The following is a 15,137-nucleotide window of genomic DNA, read 5'->3' as shown; positions in this document are numbered from 1 at the left end:
GTCATTCGAATTATCTCTGTAATTATCATATTTGTGTATTGCTGCGCTTCAGGGCTCAAAGTAGATGAGGTAGTATGAGGCAGAAGGGAGATCAGTAAGATCAAGAAAGATGCAGAAGAGGCAAGTGAGGAATGAATTTTTACTGTTTCTCACAATAATGGGATTGGGGGGCATTCATGCAGACTGTGAAGCAGCATGTTTGAAATAAACAAAAGGATGTCTTTTTTTATGGAACTCGTAATTAAATTGCAGAAGTAATTGCCCTATCATGTTGAGTTCAGAAGAGATTAGACAAATTCATACAGGAAAGTTCCAGCAGTGAAAATGGTCTAGCTACTCGTGATTTAGGAAGGTTAACAGGTACGTGATTGCTGAAAGCTGGGAGAGCATGCCAGCAAAGGTTCTGTCCTATCTCTGTGGTCTTCTCCTGAGTATCAGCTACAGGGCAGCATCAAAGACAGGATGCTGGGTTAGATGTTCTTTTGGTATAAGATTAACTATGGCTATAGTAAATCCAGGAATGTGATTTTTTTTTTTTTTTAATGAGACTTTTAGCCAGCTTTCTGACTAGAAATATTCAGAAAATAATGATTTTAAAATTCCAAAATCAGGCACTTGTATTTTCTGAGTTTGTGGTTGTTAATAATTTCTCTTACAAATGCAAGATATCCTTAGTGGTGTTTTGTTGCTAACGTTGAGGCAAGTCTGGAGTATTGCATTCAGTAGTTCATCTTTCTGTCATGCTGTTCTGCACTGGTAAAATAGGCATCTTAGGGAAACCTTCCAAAAGTTTCAAAGAGTAGCTTAGAGAAAAACTAGCAGATCATCTCCCTGGATCATGAGTCAAAGTTCTGGTTTTAGAAGTCTCCAAAGAATCTTAATGCTATAGTAAGTGAATTGTACTGTGGCTCTCAAATGCTTTGGAGACTTTAAAGATGAGACTCAGATTTCTGAGGGGCTTAGGTGCTTATGAAAATACTGACATGAAAGAAGAATGTCAGAAGGAAGGAAGAGAAGATCATGGGAGGCAGTGGGCAGTGGATATACTGTTCTTGACGTTGACTCTGTGTAGTGTTGCCGCTTTTGTGTCTTCCTGTTTGTGGTTTTGGTTTCAGGTACCCTTAGCAGACCTTTCTTCCTTGATGGTATCCAAACAGGACACTTGATCAGAATACCTTCTTTAGGCCAAATACTGTGGGAAGCTCTGAGCCAGGTCAGGGTGAAATACCAGTGGAGCTAGTTTGAAAAGTTCATCAGATAAATTAAATGAGAAACCAAAAGCATTTGTTTATTTAATAAATAAAACATCCATCTTTATCAACTGTAACGTTTCCTACTCTTTGATACTGTTCCACACTACCGCTCTCTAGAGGATCTCCAGATACAGAACACAAATTTGATTATGTGAAGGCACTGGGCCAAAAAGCTAGAGGTCTTATGCAAATTCAGATATGCATCAATTTGCATAGTGCTTCTAATATATAGGTATATCTATGTATGTATGTATATATGCATCCATTACCTCTCCTTCTCTTTTGAAAGATACTTCTCCTTTCCCAGCCTCTCCCTGAGCTGGCTCTTCCCTTACTCCTTGTTGTCCTTGATGATGACTGGCCAGTTTGAAGTCCAGGCCCTCACTTCCCTGGAAACGTAGGTTTGTCACTCTGGTGACAAAAAAAAACCTTAAATTCTGTATAAGCAATTCTAGCTCTCATACTGATTGTCATCTCAGCTATTTATTTGTGCTTGTAAGGAGTAGTTAAGGGCTGTGGAAACTGAGTTATTTTTAGATGCTTCCATCAGGGATTGTCTTTGGTAGATGCAATCACAGGACAGTTCTTTGTGATGAGTGTTACAGAGAATGGCTTAAGGACATATATTCGTTTTCTCCTGGTTTTTCTCCTCTTTTTGAGGATGAGGGTTGCAGCAGCCATGTGAGATATCCATCTGAGCTCAGCTCGAATGAGAACCTTTTTCCATCTCTCTGTGAGTTTGGGTTGTGTAGGTTTGCTGAAACCTTGCTCCAGCTTCCACCCTGGGATCATCAGTAGGATTTTGAGGCTCAGCTCTCCCATAAGCAGAGGATAATGTACTGTAGGAATCAGCACACTGTAAGGTGGCGAGACCAAGCTGGACAAAAGAACTTTTGCCAGATAAGGAGCCTAGTAAATGGATTTCAGTTCCATACACCAGTTTCAAGGAAGGGACACCTGCACCTGCTGCCTTGGGGTTGCTGTCCTCAGGGAGACAACCCTGGTCCTGGATGAGATGACCAGTGGTAGCAGATTTTGTGCAGCAGGCTGCCAAAGACATGTCTGTTTGCTCTAAAAAAAAATAAAATAAAATAAAAAAATCCTTTTTATAAAGAGTAGAGCTTTGTATTTGTGCTCAATACATTTTAAAGTTTTTAAAAATGGGTTTAGTTGGGGCTTAGAGTAGATGTTTTAGTGAAGGGACTTTACGTCATATATGACTTTTTTCCTTTATCTAGAGTTAGGCCCTGGGGTGCAGGTCTGCAGCAGGTGTGAACTGCCACACAGAGTAGCAACAATTAAAGCTCCTGAGGATCCACCCTCGGTTTCTCAAAACAGTCAACAGCCCAGTTTGACATGTAGGGCCTCCACAACTGGAGCCAGAAGAGCTTTATTGAAAACCTGGCTACTTCTTTTGGTGTTTATGTGGGAACTTAATCTCTAGAAAGTCTGGTCCAAAATGCAATCTCACGATGTTTACACGTTCAGCTGGGTAACTTGAGCTGCATTGAACGAGGGTTGCACAAACAATGAGAGAAAGAAAAAGTCTCTTTGGCAGATAGTTCGTTTGTGAGCTTTGAAAAAATTCAGGCACATAAAGGAATTATTCTGCCAGATCTACCAAAGCTTGAGCTCATTTTAGTTGATGAAGTTCTCTCTCTTAACTTCAGAAGCCTTTTTTTACCCCATTCTCTAAACTGGGTGAGTAATAGGCTGATCATAAAGTGACTTTATTGGAAAGAAAGTTTACCAAGTAAATAATTAGTAAATATTTTCCAGGCAGCCATGTCCAGTAGATTGCTTGGTATGGTGGATAATAAGCACTACCGCCTTTTAAGACTGCAGTAATACAAAGTGCTCCTAAAAGCCTGACCCTGGTAGGATTGAGGCCTGAGAAGAGAAAATGTTAATCCTACACCACCAGGCCAAGATTTATTGGAAGGCATGTAGTATGGGGATAGAGATGTAGTAGTCCTAGATCCCAGCTGCTCCCTTTCTTCAACTCCTTCTCTTCATGAATGCATATTAAAATAATTTTGAGGCAAGTAATTGAAAACAATTAGAAGAAATTCCTCACAGTAAAACTTCTTAAAGAGTTTAAATAACTTTTATTCCAGCACATGGATTTGGGGCTTGGTGGTAAATTGAGCTGTCTCTTTACAGAGTGGTAAATCACCAGCATTTGCTATCAAGAGCAGAAAAGAATGTTTATAAATCATTGCATTTGTTTCAGATTATTCATCAGAGCTGGAAGGCAATTGTTCAAGTTGCTTTGTGGTACTATAAACAGTACGCTGGGAAAGCTGCGTACTTTGCAGCAAAATTTTGGGGTTTGTACATATACCAACTGAGACGGTTTCCTTCCAGAGAGGAGGATCTAGATTCCAGCGTGCTGTTTTGAAGGAACAAGTTTGAGTTGGCATTAATAGGGCAGCAAGGCCTGCTGACTCACAGAGGAAGGGTCTCACAAAGTTATCTCATTTATCATGCCTTCTCGTAGTGCAGTAGGCAAGAAGCGTCTCCACTTCTCCTTTTCCTGTGCCCTCCCAAACTGCTCTAATGGGGTTATGAAAAGGTTTAAATCTGAGAGTAAGAACTGAGGGCAGGGAGGATTTTGATACAGAAAATTTGAGGCAACAGTGCTTAACATTTCCTGGTAAATAAAAAAAGGAGAAGGACTGTCTACGCACTTGCATTGTAGTTCAAGACAGGAGGACCCTGCCTGGTTTCCCTGGGTGCTGCTGTAATTACCCTAGAGCTTTTTTTCTCTGTGAGAAAGAGCTATAGTTTCTGTCGCATGAAGTGCGGGCAGCAGCACGCCAGCACGAACAGCAATAGCAGGCTTAGCCGAGCAAGCTGCCACAACTAGCCGGCGTTCCTGCATTAGTTACCAGCTGAGTTTCTCCAGTATTTCAGAGCTTCCTGGCCTTGCCTGCAAGAGTACTGGCAAAAGCAGCTTGGGTTTACCTTAGTCTGTTGTGGCCAGTCCTGGAGGAATTAATTTCTGCAGGAGCTGTGCCAGCTTTTCTGAGGTTTCAAATGTTGTGGATCATTTAGCTTTGTTGTGTTTTTACCCCTCTCCAAAAATAAAATGAAAGCAAAACACACACCAACTCATGTTGCTGACATGTTGGCACATACTGTGAAATAACTAACTGGTTGCAGAGTCTCCATAAAAATGGAAGACACAGATTTTTCAGGTGGCAAGTTGCTTTTACCCAAAGAAAAAACAGAACGTGGATATGATACACCTTTTATGAGCAAAACAGGAGAGCTGCAAGGTTGAATGTGGGTCAGATATCTTTTAGTGGCAGTGGTTTCCAAATGCTGAAACATATGTCTCTGTTAAGCACAACAGCATAAAAACTTTGATGCCAAAGAGAGGTGATGGGGGGTAGGCAGGGATCCTCAAAACAGCCAGTAGCTAATGCTGCCTTTGTGGTTTTATATATTTGCCTATTAAAATGACAATACAGACATGGAACATTTAGATTTAAGAAGCCTTCTTTTCATTAAACAACATTAAACAAACTGACAAAGTAGGGGGTTATGACTCCAGTAATTGAAACATGCTGTTCTGTTCAAGACCAGAACTCTATAAAGACTCTTTTCACCCAGTAATGCCCTTTGTGTTTGCCTGCTACCCCTGCTAGAAATTACTGTAGGCCTGAGGTATGTCTTTCCAAGTGGAGTGGGAATGACAGAGTGCAACACCACACTTGGCAGATGGGGTCACAGCCTTTTTAGGACGTTAACATTCATTGTGCATTGGAAATCAATTTGCAGCTCAGAATGAACGGAGACTTAGCTGGACTCCCCTCCCCACTGATTTTTTATGTTAACTTTAAACCTGGGATGCAGGAAAAAGAATTAGATGGATTAATTTGGATTAACTCTGGTGGGGTTTGGGTAGTTTTCACTAGCTTAATTTACAGTGTGCCTTTTTGTGGATTCCTTGCTCTTCTAGATATATGTTCTGAATCTGTACATTACCTTGCATTTCTTTTTCCTTCTCTTTTCTAGATGTGGATGAGTGTCAGGATAACAATGGAGGGTGCCAGCAGATTTGTGTAAATACTATGGGCAGCTATGAATGTCAGTGCAAAGAGGGCTTTTTTCTGAGTGATAACCAGCACACCTGCATTCACCGCTCCATTGGTAAGTTTTCAGTCTGTAAATTGTTGCTCTTTAGAATAGCTATGTTCAATCAGAAATGCAAGAACTGTTTGGGGAGGGTTTTTTTATCCCCACAGCTCCCAAAAATAATTTCACTGGTTGGTTGGAATTGATTGATTCCTCTGCTACCCAAACTTGTAGCAGAGCTGTAAATAAGACAGGGGAAAAGGCTTTAGTTTGACATAGAAATTAGAGATGGTTCAAACAGCAGGCTCTTTGGGCAGACAGAGGCAGATTTTCAAATGGCATCTTTCTGCTTCTGAGTTTCCAAGACTTAAAAAATTCTCATCTGTTTATTGTATAATAGTTCACCTGTCTTCCACCTTAGAGATCATGGTATCTTAAATCAAAATGATGGGCTTGTTGCTGCTGGAAGTTGTATAGGTTATGGATTTTTGCCAGTCATGTAACTCATTGCTTCGTTGCAGACTGGTGATGGCTGATAGTATATTAACACAGCATTTTTCTTTGGTTCGGTACCCTGTCCAGGGTGGATTAGAAAACTGCTTCTCTGTTGCCTATGCACTAGCAGTAGAATCCCTGCAAAACTGTGATCCTTGTCTGCTGCTGATTTTTAGTAGAATAAGCAGCTTTTCCTTTTCTATACGTGTCAGACATGGAAGACAAGTTTGAGTGGAAAGGGAGAAGAGAAAACAGCATAGCTATAAATCTTTGCAATTAAGTGGACTCTGTGTGTTCATTCAGACTTCTGGTGACCCTGGCAGCAATGGGAATATATGCTAGCAAACTCATTTACCAATAGGCAATACAGAATGACAAAGTAGCAAGATGAGTCTGGTGATCAACAATATAAGCAAGCTGTAAATTTCAACAAGCCACACAAATGGTTCTGAACTATTTTAAGTCACTAAAATTAACCAGAAAATCCTACTTGAACGTAGAGTATGAATTTAGTCACTCTGTTGACAAGAAAACAAAACGTTGTAGTGTAGCATCTCAGAAATATAAATTTATTTCTGGTACTGTGTGTCTGCTTACACAGAATTGTAAAAACAAGTAGTAATTTTGATTTTCGGAAATCTGAATCTCCAGAATATATTCACAGGTCCACTTTTTAGCATGATTGTTAAGTTTTAACCAATTGAGGTATTTTGATTATGGCAAGAACATACGATTAAGCTCTATCAACCAGTGCGTTTTAAAGGTTGTTAGATAATAGGTTTTTAGTCATTCTTTTCAACATAAATTGTTCAAATTTCTGTCCAGCATAAAGTAAGCCTGACACGAAGATATCCAACAGAGAAAGGAATAGTAGCTGGAGGCTTAATGAAAACCACTTGCAGAGTACTGTGATACAATCATTATTTCAATTTGCACATTATAAAAATTCCCAGCTGTAATAAAAGAGAATTTAGTTATCTGAGATGGAAACTAATGAAATAAATGAAAAATGAGACTCTAAAGGCAACAGTTACTTCTAAGGAAGAGATTTATTGAGGGAAAAGGGTAAGTCTTATGGCAAAGAAGATTCCTGGTTTGCCGGAAGGTCTGGGGGAGCAGAGTTGAAGGCTGACTGTTGTATGCAGATAGTAAATACACACGGGAATAATATATTAGTGTTAACTTGTTTACAAAGAAAATGTCATATAAGACATGGACGTTTAATTTGAAGCAACAGTTTCAAGTTAGTTTAGATCTGAAAAAATCAAGCAACCCACCAAATAGACCAATGGTGATTGCAAAGTGTTTAATGAACAAAAGATTTGTGGCTTTTAAAAAATAAAGTGCCAATTCACAATAACAGCAAACATTACACTGTAGTGCCATGATCCCCCACACAAATACATCAGGTGGGTATGCTGGAGAAAGGAAATGAAATTAAATGATCTGTTTCGGTTGTCAGAGGTGACTGAACTGCAAATAGTAAACATGGTGAGAAAGTAAAAGACTTTTTTAATATCTGCGTTTACTCGCTTTCATCTGTCTCACTTGTGAGCACCACTACAGAAGGTGTTGGAACGCAAAAATATGCATCAACATATTTAGCCAGAATTGTGCCTAGGGCTGGATTGTGTCTGTACCTCTGTTGGTAAACAAGGCTGAAGTGGACAAAGGCACACCACACAGCTAGCACTGCAAGCCAAACACAAAGGCGCTGACTTGCCAAGGCCCTTTTAGCAAGCGTGTTGACTTTGAGCATAATAAGATCCATTAATTGCAGTGGGATTACTTTTCTGCATCTGAAAAATGCATGTGCGGTCACACAATCTTGGTGTCCTTGGCATGACCCAAAGTCTCTTCAAGGACTCAGCTAGTCTAAAACAATCAACTACAAGGTTCTTCGCGCAGTTCACCACCACCTTTTCCTTCCACATTCAAGAGATGTGGTAGTTCCAGAGTTGAAAAAGGGCATTGGATGGTCTCTTGGGGGTTGAGCAGAAGAAGGAATATGTCCCTTTTTGCACTAACCAGCCAAGGGAAAGGTGTCTTCTGGTATGAGGCACCCTCCTTAAAATTAAAAAAAAACACTGGGAGAAGCACAGTGCTTCTCTGGAAGCTGTGTGAATTTCCTCAGCTTCCAGAGAAGCGCTGTGCCTCTCCCAGTGTTTCAGGGGTGTATTGTACCACTGTGCTCCTACCTGCAAGCTGTGGTTAAAAGCCACATTGGAGTTCATGGGAGGGGGTTTTAATATCAATCTGGTGTCCCAAATGACATGTTTGCTTGCCATCCAGAAGTGTTCTTATTATTTCCTGTGGACAAAAAGGATTAATGATCCACAGAGAAATATGAATTTTATGCCAACAGGAGGCCAGGCTGACATGAAAGTCAGGGCAAACCCTGGTTTCCCAGTATTTGCTTTATTTCACTGTCTTCATTATAGGCCTACTGATTTCTTCTGTTTAGTCTCAGTGTCTTTTGGGAGGATACTATGCCCAATACAACTTACCTCATTTATTTTTGCATAAAACTTAATTTCCCTTTGCTGAGTCAGATTTCAGTACTAGTTTACTCACAATAATGATGGCAACACAGCAGAGAGAGAAATGGAGAGAGAATGGATTGTAAAAGATAAGGAGAACTAAACAGATACTTATCTTAGTACATCTTAATTGCAATAGTAGGTGTGAACACTGTGAATTATAGCAGACACCCATTTCTGTTTGTTTCCTCATGACTTAAAAAGAAACCAGAATAAAACAGCTGTTACTGTATCATCTCCAGCTCCAGAGGGAGCATGTGTTTAATAAATGTGGAGATTAGTATCATACACTACAGCTGTGACTGAGTCAGGTGAGTGGGTTACAGCATGTTTTCCCTTAATTTGATGATAAGCCAGAAGCCCCAATTCAGCAAAGCCTCCAGGCACATCCTTAAACTCCTAGTGATACCAAAGTTGGTTAAAAATCTGAATTGGGCCTAAAAAGCATCAAAATAGGCAGAGTTTAGCTATATGCCTGTATCTCCGCTGAAGTTCAGAATGATCAGGATGAAGGTTATGGTATGTCCCATTTGCATTACAACTATAATAGGTATTGTGGTCAGGAGCTCTGGCTACAAACTGCCTCACCAGCTAAAATTCTCAGCTGAAGCAGTATAGAAAGCCTTTGCTGTCCCACCTCCAGAGGGCAAGTCTCCTGAAGCACAAAGGGTGTTTGCTTACAAGCCGGATACTTCAGGAGTTCTGTGGTTAGGAAGACTTCTGTTGCTTTAGAATCCATCCCCTGAATGTCACCCTAAAGCGGAGTTATATTAATGGTCTCATATCTGCTAATCATTCACTGCCAATGTTTTTATACAGCTAGTGCCAAGTAAACTAAAAAAGGCAGGTGCAATTAGCGGTGGTAATTAGAAGTGGAAACAAGAAGAGATGTAGAAATACCAGGCTATAGAAGGCTGGAAATTATGATGGTCTGGTCAAACAGTGGAAAAGCTTTTTACACGGTTGTCACCATCATTTTCAAGCCTGTTAAAAAAACATTTGGCAAGGAAATGCTTTTTTCACTTCCCCTTATCCCATTAGCCTTATGTTCTTAACAGAGTTAGGGAGTTTGACATAAAGTCAAGCTACCACAACTTAGCAAATTACTGTGCTACAGAGTCTCAAAACCAGCTTGTCTCTTTCTGCACTAAAAGTGTAACAGTTTAGTCCCAGAGGAAAGGGAAACGTGGTAAGCCAAGTTGTAGTGCATTTGTCACGGGCTAAGTGGGTTTATGAAATGGCTTACCGTGCTTGTGCTGATACGTAGTACCTTGTTAAACTTGATTATATGTTTAAACCCTTGTTAATTTTACAGTAGTAGCATAGGAGTCCTTCGGTCTGCTGACATCAAACTACCAAGTTTCTTGTTCTGAGGATTATAAAACCACCTTTGTTCAATTTTTTCATTCTTATTTTCCATGATTTATTTTTATTCCTCACCTGTTTCCTTAGTTCAGTGCAATTTTATAGTGGTAGAATAATGTGTTAGGACTCCCTGGGAGGAAGCATGATCCCCAGTCAGTGCGGGAAAGGTTACAGGTTGGGGTTCTGGAATTTATTCCCATCTCTGGTTCCCTGTGGGACTCTGGGCAAGAAGGATATTGTGAGTCAAAATTTCTGCAAAGCACTTTAGAGGACAGAGGTGCTTTTTCTACAGAAAGCACAATAATCTATTCATATTTAGATTAATATGGAAGGGTGACTTTAAATAATTAAGTGTTGCTAGCACCGTTCCAGACTTTATGAAGTACAAGGTTTCTCATCTCAACTATGAAAGCTCCTTCATGATGATGTAACCAGTTAAATTACTCCATTACTCGAATATACTTTGCCATAGCTACCCCAAGTACAGGCATCCATTCACTGAAGCAGCACAGTCCTATTTGTCTTTTTAAATTGGAATCCTAATATGGTTGTAAAGTAGAGGAATATGTGTAAAGTAAATTGTAAGGACATCAATTTATGTGCTTTTAGATAACATAATAAGAAAACCTTTCAGGCAGCATAAGTTTTATCTGGACAAGCATACTGCAATCTTGGAAGTTTTTTTCCAAAAACTGCACACAGTATGACCTAAGTGTAATAGAAACTTGTCTGTTTATACATTCCCATGATACATTTTGAATAAATAATTCAATCGATTATCTTTCACAGAATATAGGATACAGAATGTATCCAGGAAAAAAAAGGCTTAATGAAGCATTTTAAATCTCATTGTGACCTGTTAGAAGTCACATATACACATTAAAACTGTGTATAACCCACAAAAATTGCTGTACTTCAGTTTCAGGGATTCTGATTTGTTCCAGCAGCCCATGTGAAGGGCACTGCACATTTGCTTTCTCCATTCCTCTGGAATGGAAGGAGGTTGTAATTTGTCTGGAGGAAAAATGCAACAGGTGAGGACACCTGGTATAAATAAAAAGTAATCTCTGTTAGGCCTGATCTCCCTCCTCTCACATATCAGTGATTTATCATGATTATAACTAGTAAAGTTGCACTGATGTAAAACTAGTTTAAGTGAAATCTGACTTTAAGTTCAGCTGTGAGGAGAAACAGTAATTATAATAAAAACAATAGTAAGTGAAAGTTTAGGAGTAGATGTGAAAATAAGTAGTCTCATGGAATCATAGAACAGCCCAGGTTGGAAAAGACCTCAACAGATCATCTGATCCAACCTTTTGTGGGAAAGGGAGCCTAGATGAGATTAAATGCCCTGTCTAGTTGCATCTTGAAAACCACTAGCACTGGGGACTCTACCATGTCCCTGGGGAGGTTGTTCCAGTGAGCAATTGTTCTCATTGTGAAAAATTTCTTACTGATGTCAAGATAAAACCTCTCCCGGTGCAACCTGCACCCCTTGCCCTTTGTCTTCTCCGTGTGGCTCCTTGTGAAAAGAGAGCCTCCATCCTCTTTGTAGCTGCCCGTTAAGTACTATCCAAATGAAACTAGGTCTGTCCAAATAAAACTGCAAAAGCAGGGGTTTATGTATCAAAATTGTCAGTAATTTTTGGTTGGTTTTTTTCCCCCCTCAGCTTTCCACATTAAGGCCTTCAATAAATGTCAGCTTAAATAGTGACTGCTTAGGATGTCATAGAATTGGAGGCGCCTGCTACTTTTGGCTTACAAAAATTTTAAATGCATCTGAAAACTAAGGCTGTAATCTTCCTTTTGTAGGTAAGAATACCAAGGTGTAAATATTACAGTATTGTTTAATGCTCTTGTGACTGTGTCTGAACTGCAGGATAGATTCACTCCATTCGAGCAGCTGCAGTCCTGTTCCTCAGAGCAGTCCAGGTGGAAATCAGGATGCGAGAAAGTGATATAAGATATGAAATAAAGACAGAGTTTTGGTATATCCCAAGTTGCAGAGTTAAATACAGGCAAGTAGAATTGGTTGCAGGCCCTCACTGAGTTCCTAGGGACCAACTCAGACTCATATCATACTTATACTCAACAAAATATGATGAAGTCCCTACATATTCTGCCTTAGTTTTATAGCTCACTTGCCTTGTGAAGGAAAAATACTGTGCTTCAAAATTTTCTAGGACTTTGAATCAGGTTTAATTCAGAAAGAAAACCAAATTTTGTTGAGTAATCAATACCCTCTACTGCTTTGCTTCAGCTGAGTTTTGAATACACTGGTAAACCAACTGGTTAGCAGGATGCAATGCTGGTGAGTTCATTGAAACCCAAAGGAGAAATCTCCCAACACTTAGGAACAATAGCAGATTGCCAGAATTTGCCAAAGTCTGGGATTGAATTCTAAGAGCGTAAACTGTCCTGTAACAGGTCCCAGATTAAGTGCATTGATCAGAACAGACAGAAATATTTTAAAACTAAAAAAGAAAGAAAATAATAACTAAAAAAAAAAAAATAAAGCCTAGATGTACTAGAAAACACCAGCTGGTAAATAATCTAGAAGTCACATGTGTAATTTGCATATAGTGCTCGAACAGTAGTAAAAGTAGATGCAGAGCTGAGCATGACTGACTAAGTGATAAACATGCAGATAATTTCTCAATGAGCCAGAATCTGAAATGGTTTAATGGTACGTTAGTTGTTTCTGCATGGCTCCATTGCCAATGCCTTTTGGTATGGAAAGGATGAAACTAAAGGGGCAAAAGAAGTGTGTAAGAAATAAGGAAGCTGAAGATGCAAAGAAGTGTGTCTTGGAAAGAGCAGCTGTTTGAAACACCCTGCAGCAACATGACAGCCAGCAAGCTTGCCAGGGGGAGCAGGGAATTTGTAAGTCAGATCAAAAATCTCTCCACACCTGTGTGACAGAAAGTGCAGCAAACAGTCTGTAGCTCAGCAACTGACTGACTGGCAGTGCTGACAAGATGGGAAAGCTATATGCACGAATGGGAAAACACACTGGAAAGTAGTACATTTTAAAAAAAAAAGAGAGAGAGAAAATATGCAAAGGGAGCTTTCACACTCAATCATTCAATAACATTGGAAGTGAACCAATGTTCTGTTCATACTGTCTGCTCTGGATAGAGCAGGATTATTCTAAATAAAAGAACTGACATGTCTTTTTAAAGGCCTCTAGCATCCAGTTGACTGAAGCATCAGGTGAGAAAGATCTGGGAAGAATATTAAGCCAGAGTGTACTGGAAAAAAGCTGGCATTCACACATGCACACAACAAATGGACTCTGTTTTAAGTATACCATACATTGTATTTGTCATGATGTGTCTTTCTCATGCCATCAGGGATACAATGATGAATTCAGGGCGTGCTCTGAATACTGTGTAAAGCTGCTCATCATCTTTCATACCTACTGTAGTCACTCTGGGTCTCTCTGTGTATGTCTTGTGTTTTTCACTATGCCAAGAAATCAGCCACAGACCGTGTTGCAGGCACTGTTCCTCTTTGCTGCTATTCATGACAAATCTCAGAGATGCGATCTAGAAGGAATTCTCTAAAGGCCGATACAGCAATGTGTTTTTGGCTATAAACCAGTAGAAATTCAAGATACGAATGCCAAATACCCTTTTCATATGTACTGTTACCCTCCTGTATATGGTATACATACTATGCATTTAATGAGTTCTATTAATTATTCAATTCCCTGTAATTATATTTGAGGTTGCTCTGAGCTATTCTGAAATAGCAGTTAATAGAAATAAGAAGGAATATGCTTGTATTTAATAGCCGTGTATATTTTCAAGCCTAAGAATACTTGCATGCTCTGTTAAGCTTTGTATCTTGGAAGTATCTGGGTCATAAAATGTTTTTGTCACTGTTCTTGATGGTATTTTGATTATTTTGTACTTGAGCACCAGTCAAGAATGGGGCCAGATTGTGTGAGACCTCGTACACATTGGGAAAATTTACAGCCTAAGTAAACAAGGCAAACATAGGGCAGAGGACAGCACAAAACACATAGTCACTGTGAATGCTTTCATGGCAGAAACATTGTAGTAGCACGGGGAGATATTTTTAGGAGGGGGCACAAAGGAAGAAGGGAGTGAGATGAGGGTACGTCAGGTAAACAGAAAGACAAGGAGGGAGCCAGCCAAGTGGTAATGAGGTGGAGGAGAATAGGTTGAGGAAAAGAAGGGTATGAAGCAGTTAGCATAAGGCAAAATCTGTACTTCTCCTCTGTCTCCTTAATTCCCTGGCTGACTAATGCCATTTCTTTTCAGTATTCTCTCCCTCACAGTTTTCGTTCCCTTTAGCTAACTCCTCTCCTGTATAAACCACAGTATAGTCATAGTATAATCAAACTGCAGCAATGTCTTTGAAAACGAATGTTTTTCTCAGCAGAATGGGTCATGCGCTGAGATTGCAAGGCCAACCTGCAATCATGCCCAAGTGATCAGGATGATACCCTTGCAAGGGTTCAACTCTTCTGCTTCTCCCAGGAGTCAAGAAATGCAGAAGCAGAGGCGTTAAGTATAACAGAGAGACAAGCACGGTGTGCTGTTGGAGTTACACTCTGAACTATCATCACCATTGATAAGAGCATTGAGCTTATGCAGTGAATCAGTTTACTTGCTTTTTGTGCATGATGCTTAGTATGATTGAGCACTTTCAAAAGGCTCTGCCTGCCTCATCACTGCTTAGAAGCTGCAAATAATCTTTCTTCTCGTTCCAGCATAAAGGATTCACCTTTGAGTAAAAGCAACAGCACTTTTCCTCTTTGATATGGAGCATGTTCTTTAAAAGTGCTTCTCTTTGTTTATAGCTGACTAAATCACTGCATGCACAATGTAAGCCAATAGTATCCAGTACGGTGTGCTGCAAGCATTGTGTTACATTGGTGATTTACCAGAGTTGGCAGGTTTTCTCCCTGCAGTTAACATGGGCTGAGGATAATATAATAGCTGCTATCTTCAATCCATATCAAACTGCAAAGTACTAGACAGGCCAAAACTAAGACCCTTCTTAGTCAAACATTAATTTTTGACAGAAATTCACATGATTGGTCTTGGCATTTCAGTATTTAGTGTAATGAGAATTGGTTATTTAAACTGACATTTGTTTGGAATGCTACAAATGCCAAGATGGGGAAGCAGCGATGTGAATTGTTCTTATGCCATGCATTTCTCATTCTGCCTGCTTCAGAAGTGAACTCCTAGTTATTTGCTTTTCTAATTACTAATTCACTGGAGGATGTGGCAGGAGTCTACAAAAACTACCTCAGGACTCTAAACCCCCTCTGAAATAAGAGCTATTATGCCATGTGCTGTAAGTTACAGATATGGGAGGCAGAAAAGTTAAATAATTTGCCTAGAGTTACAGAGGAAAGCTGAAG

General features: G+C 39.7%; 1 protein-coding gene across 5 annotated transcripts in view; it reads left to right on the top strand.

Annotated features, from left to right (window-relative positions):
• SCUBE1 (signal peptide, CUB domain and EGF like domain containing 1) overlaps positions 1 to 15,137 on the top strand; it is a 213,439-nt gene that overhangs the window by 53,469 nt on the left and 144,833 nt on the right. For all 5 annotated transcript variants that reach the window (XM_075759970.1, XM_075759944.1, XM_075759962.1 and 2 more), the window contains exon 4: positions 5,277 to 5,411. In XM_075759970.1, the coding sequence (XP_075616085.1) occupies positions 5,277 to 5,411 (135 nt within the window). The remainder of the gene's footprint in view (positions 1 to 5,276; positions 5,412 to 15,137) is intronic.

Source organism: Balearica regulorum, chromosome 1 (assembly GCF_011004875.1).
Source record: "Balearica regulorum gibbericeps isolate bBalReg1 chromosome 1, bBalReg1.pri, whole genome shotgun sequence".
In the NCBI taxonomy this organism is placed as follows: Eukaryota; Metazoa; Chordata; class Aves; order Gruiformes; family Gruidae; genus Balearica; species Balearica regulorum.
This window is presented reverse-complemented; position numbering and strand designations above follow the sequence as displayed.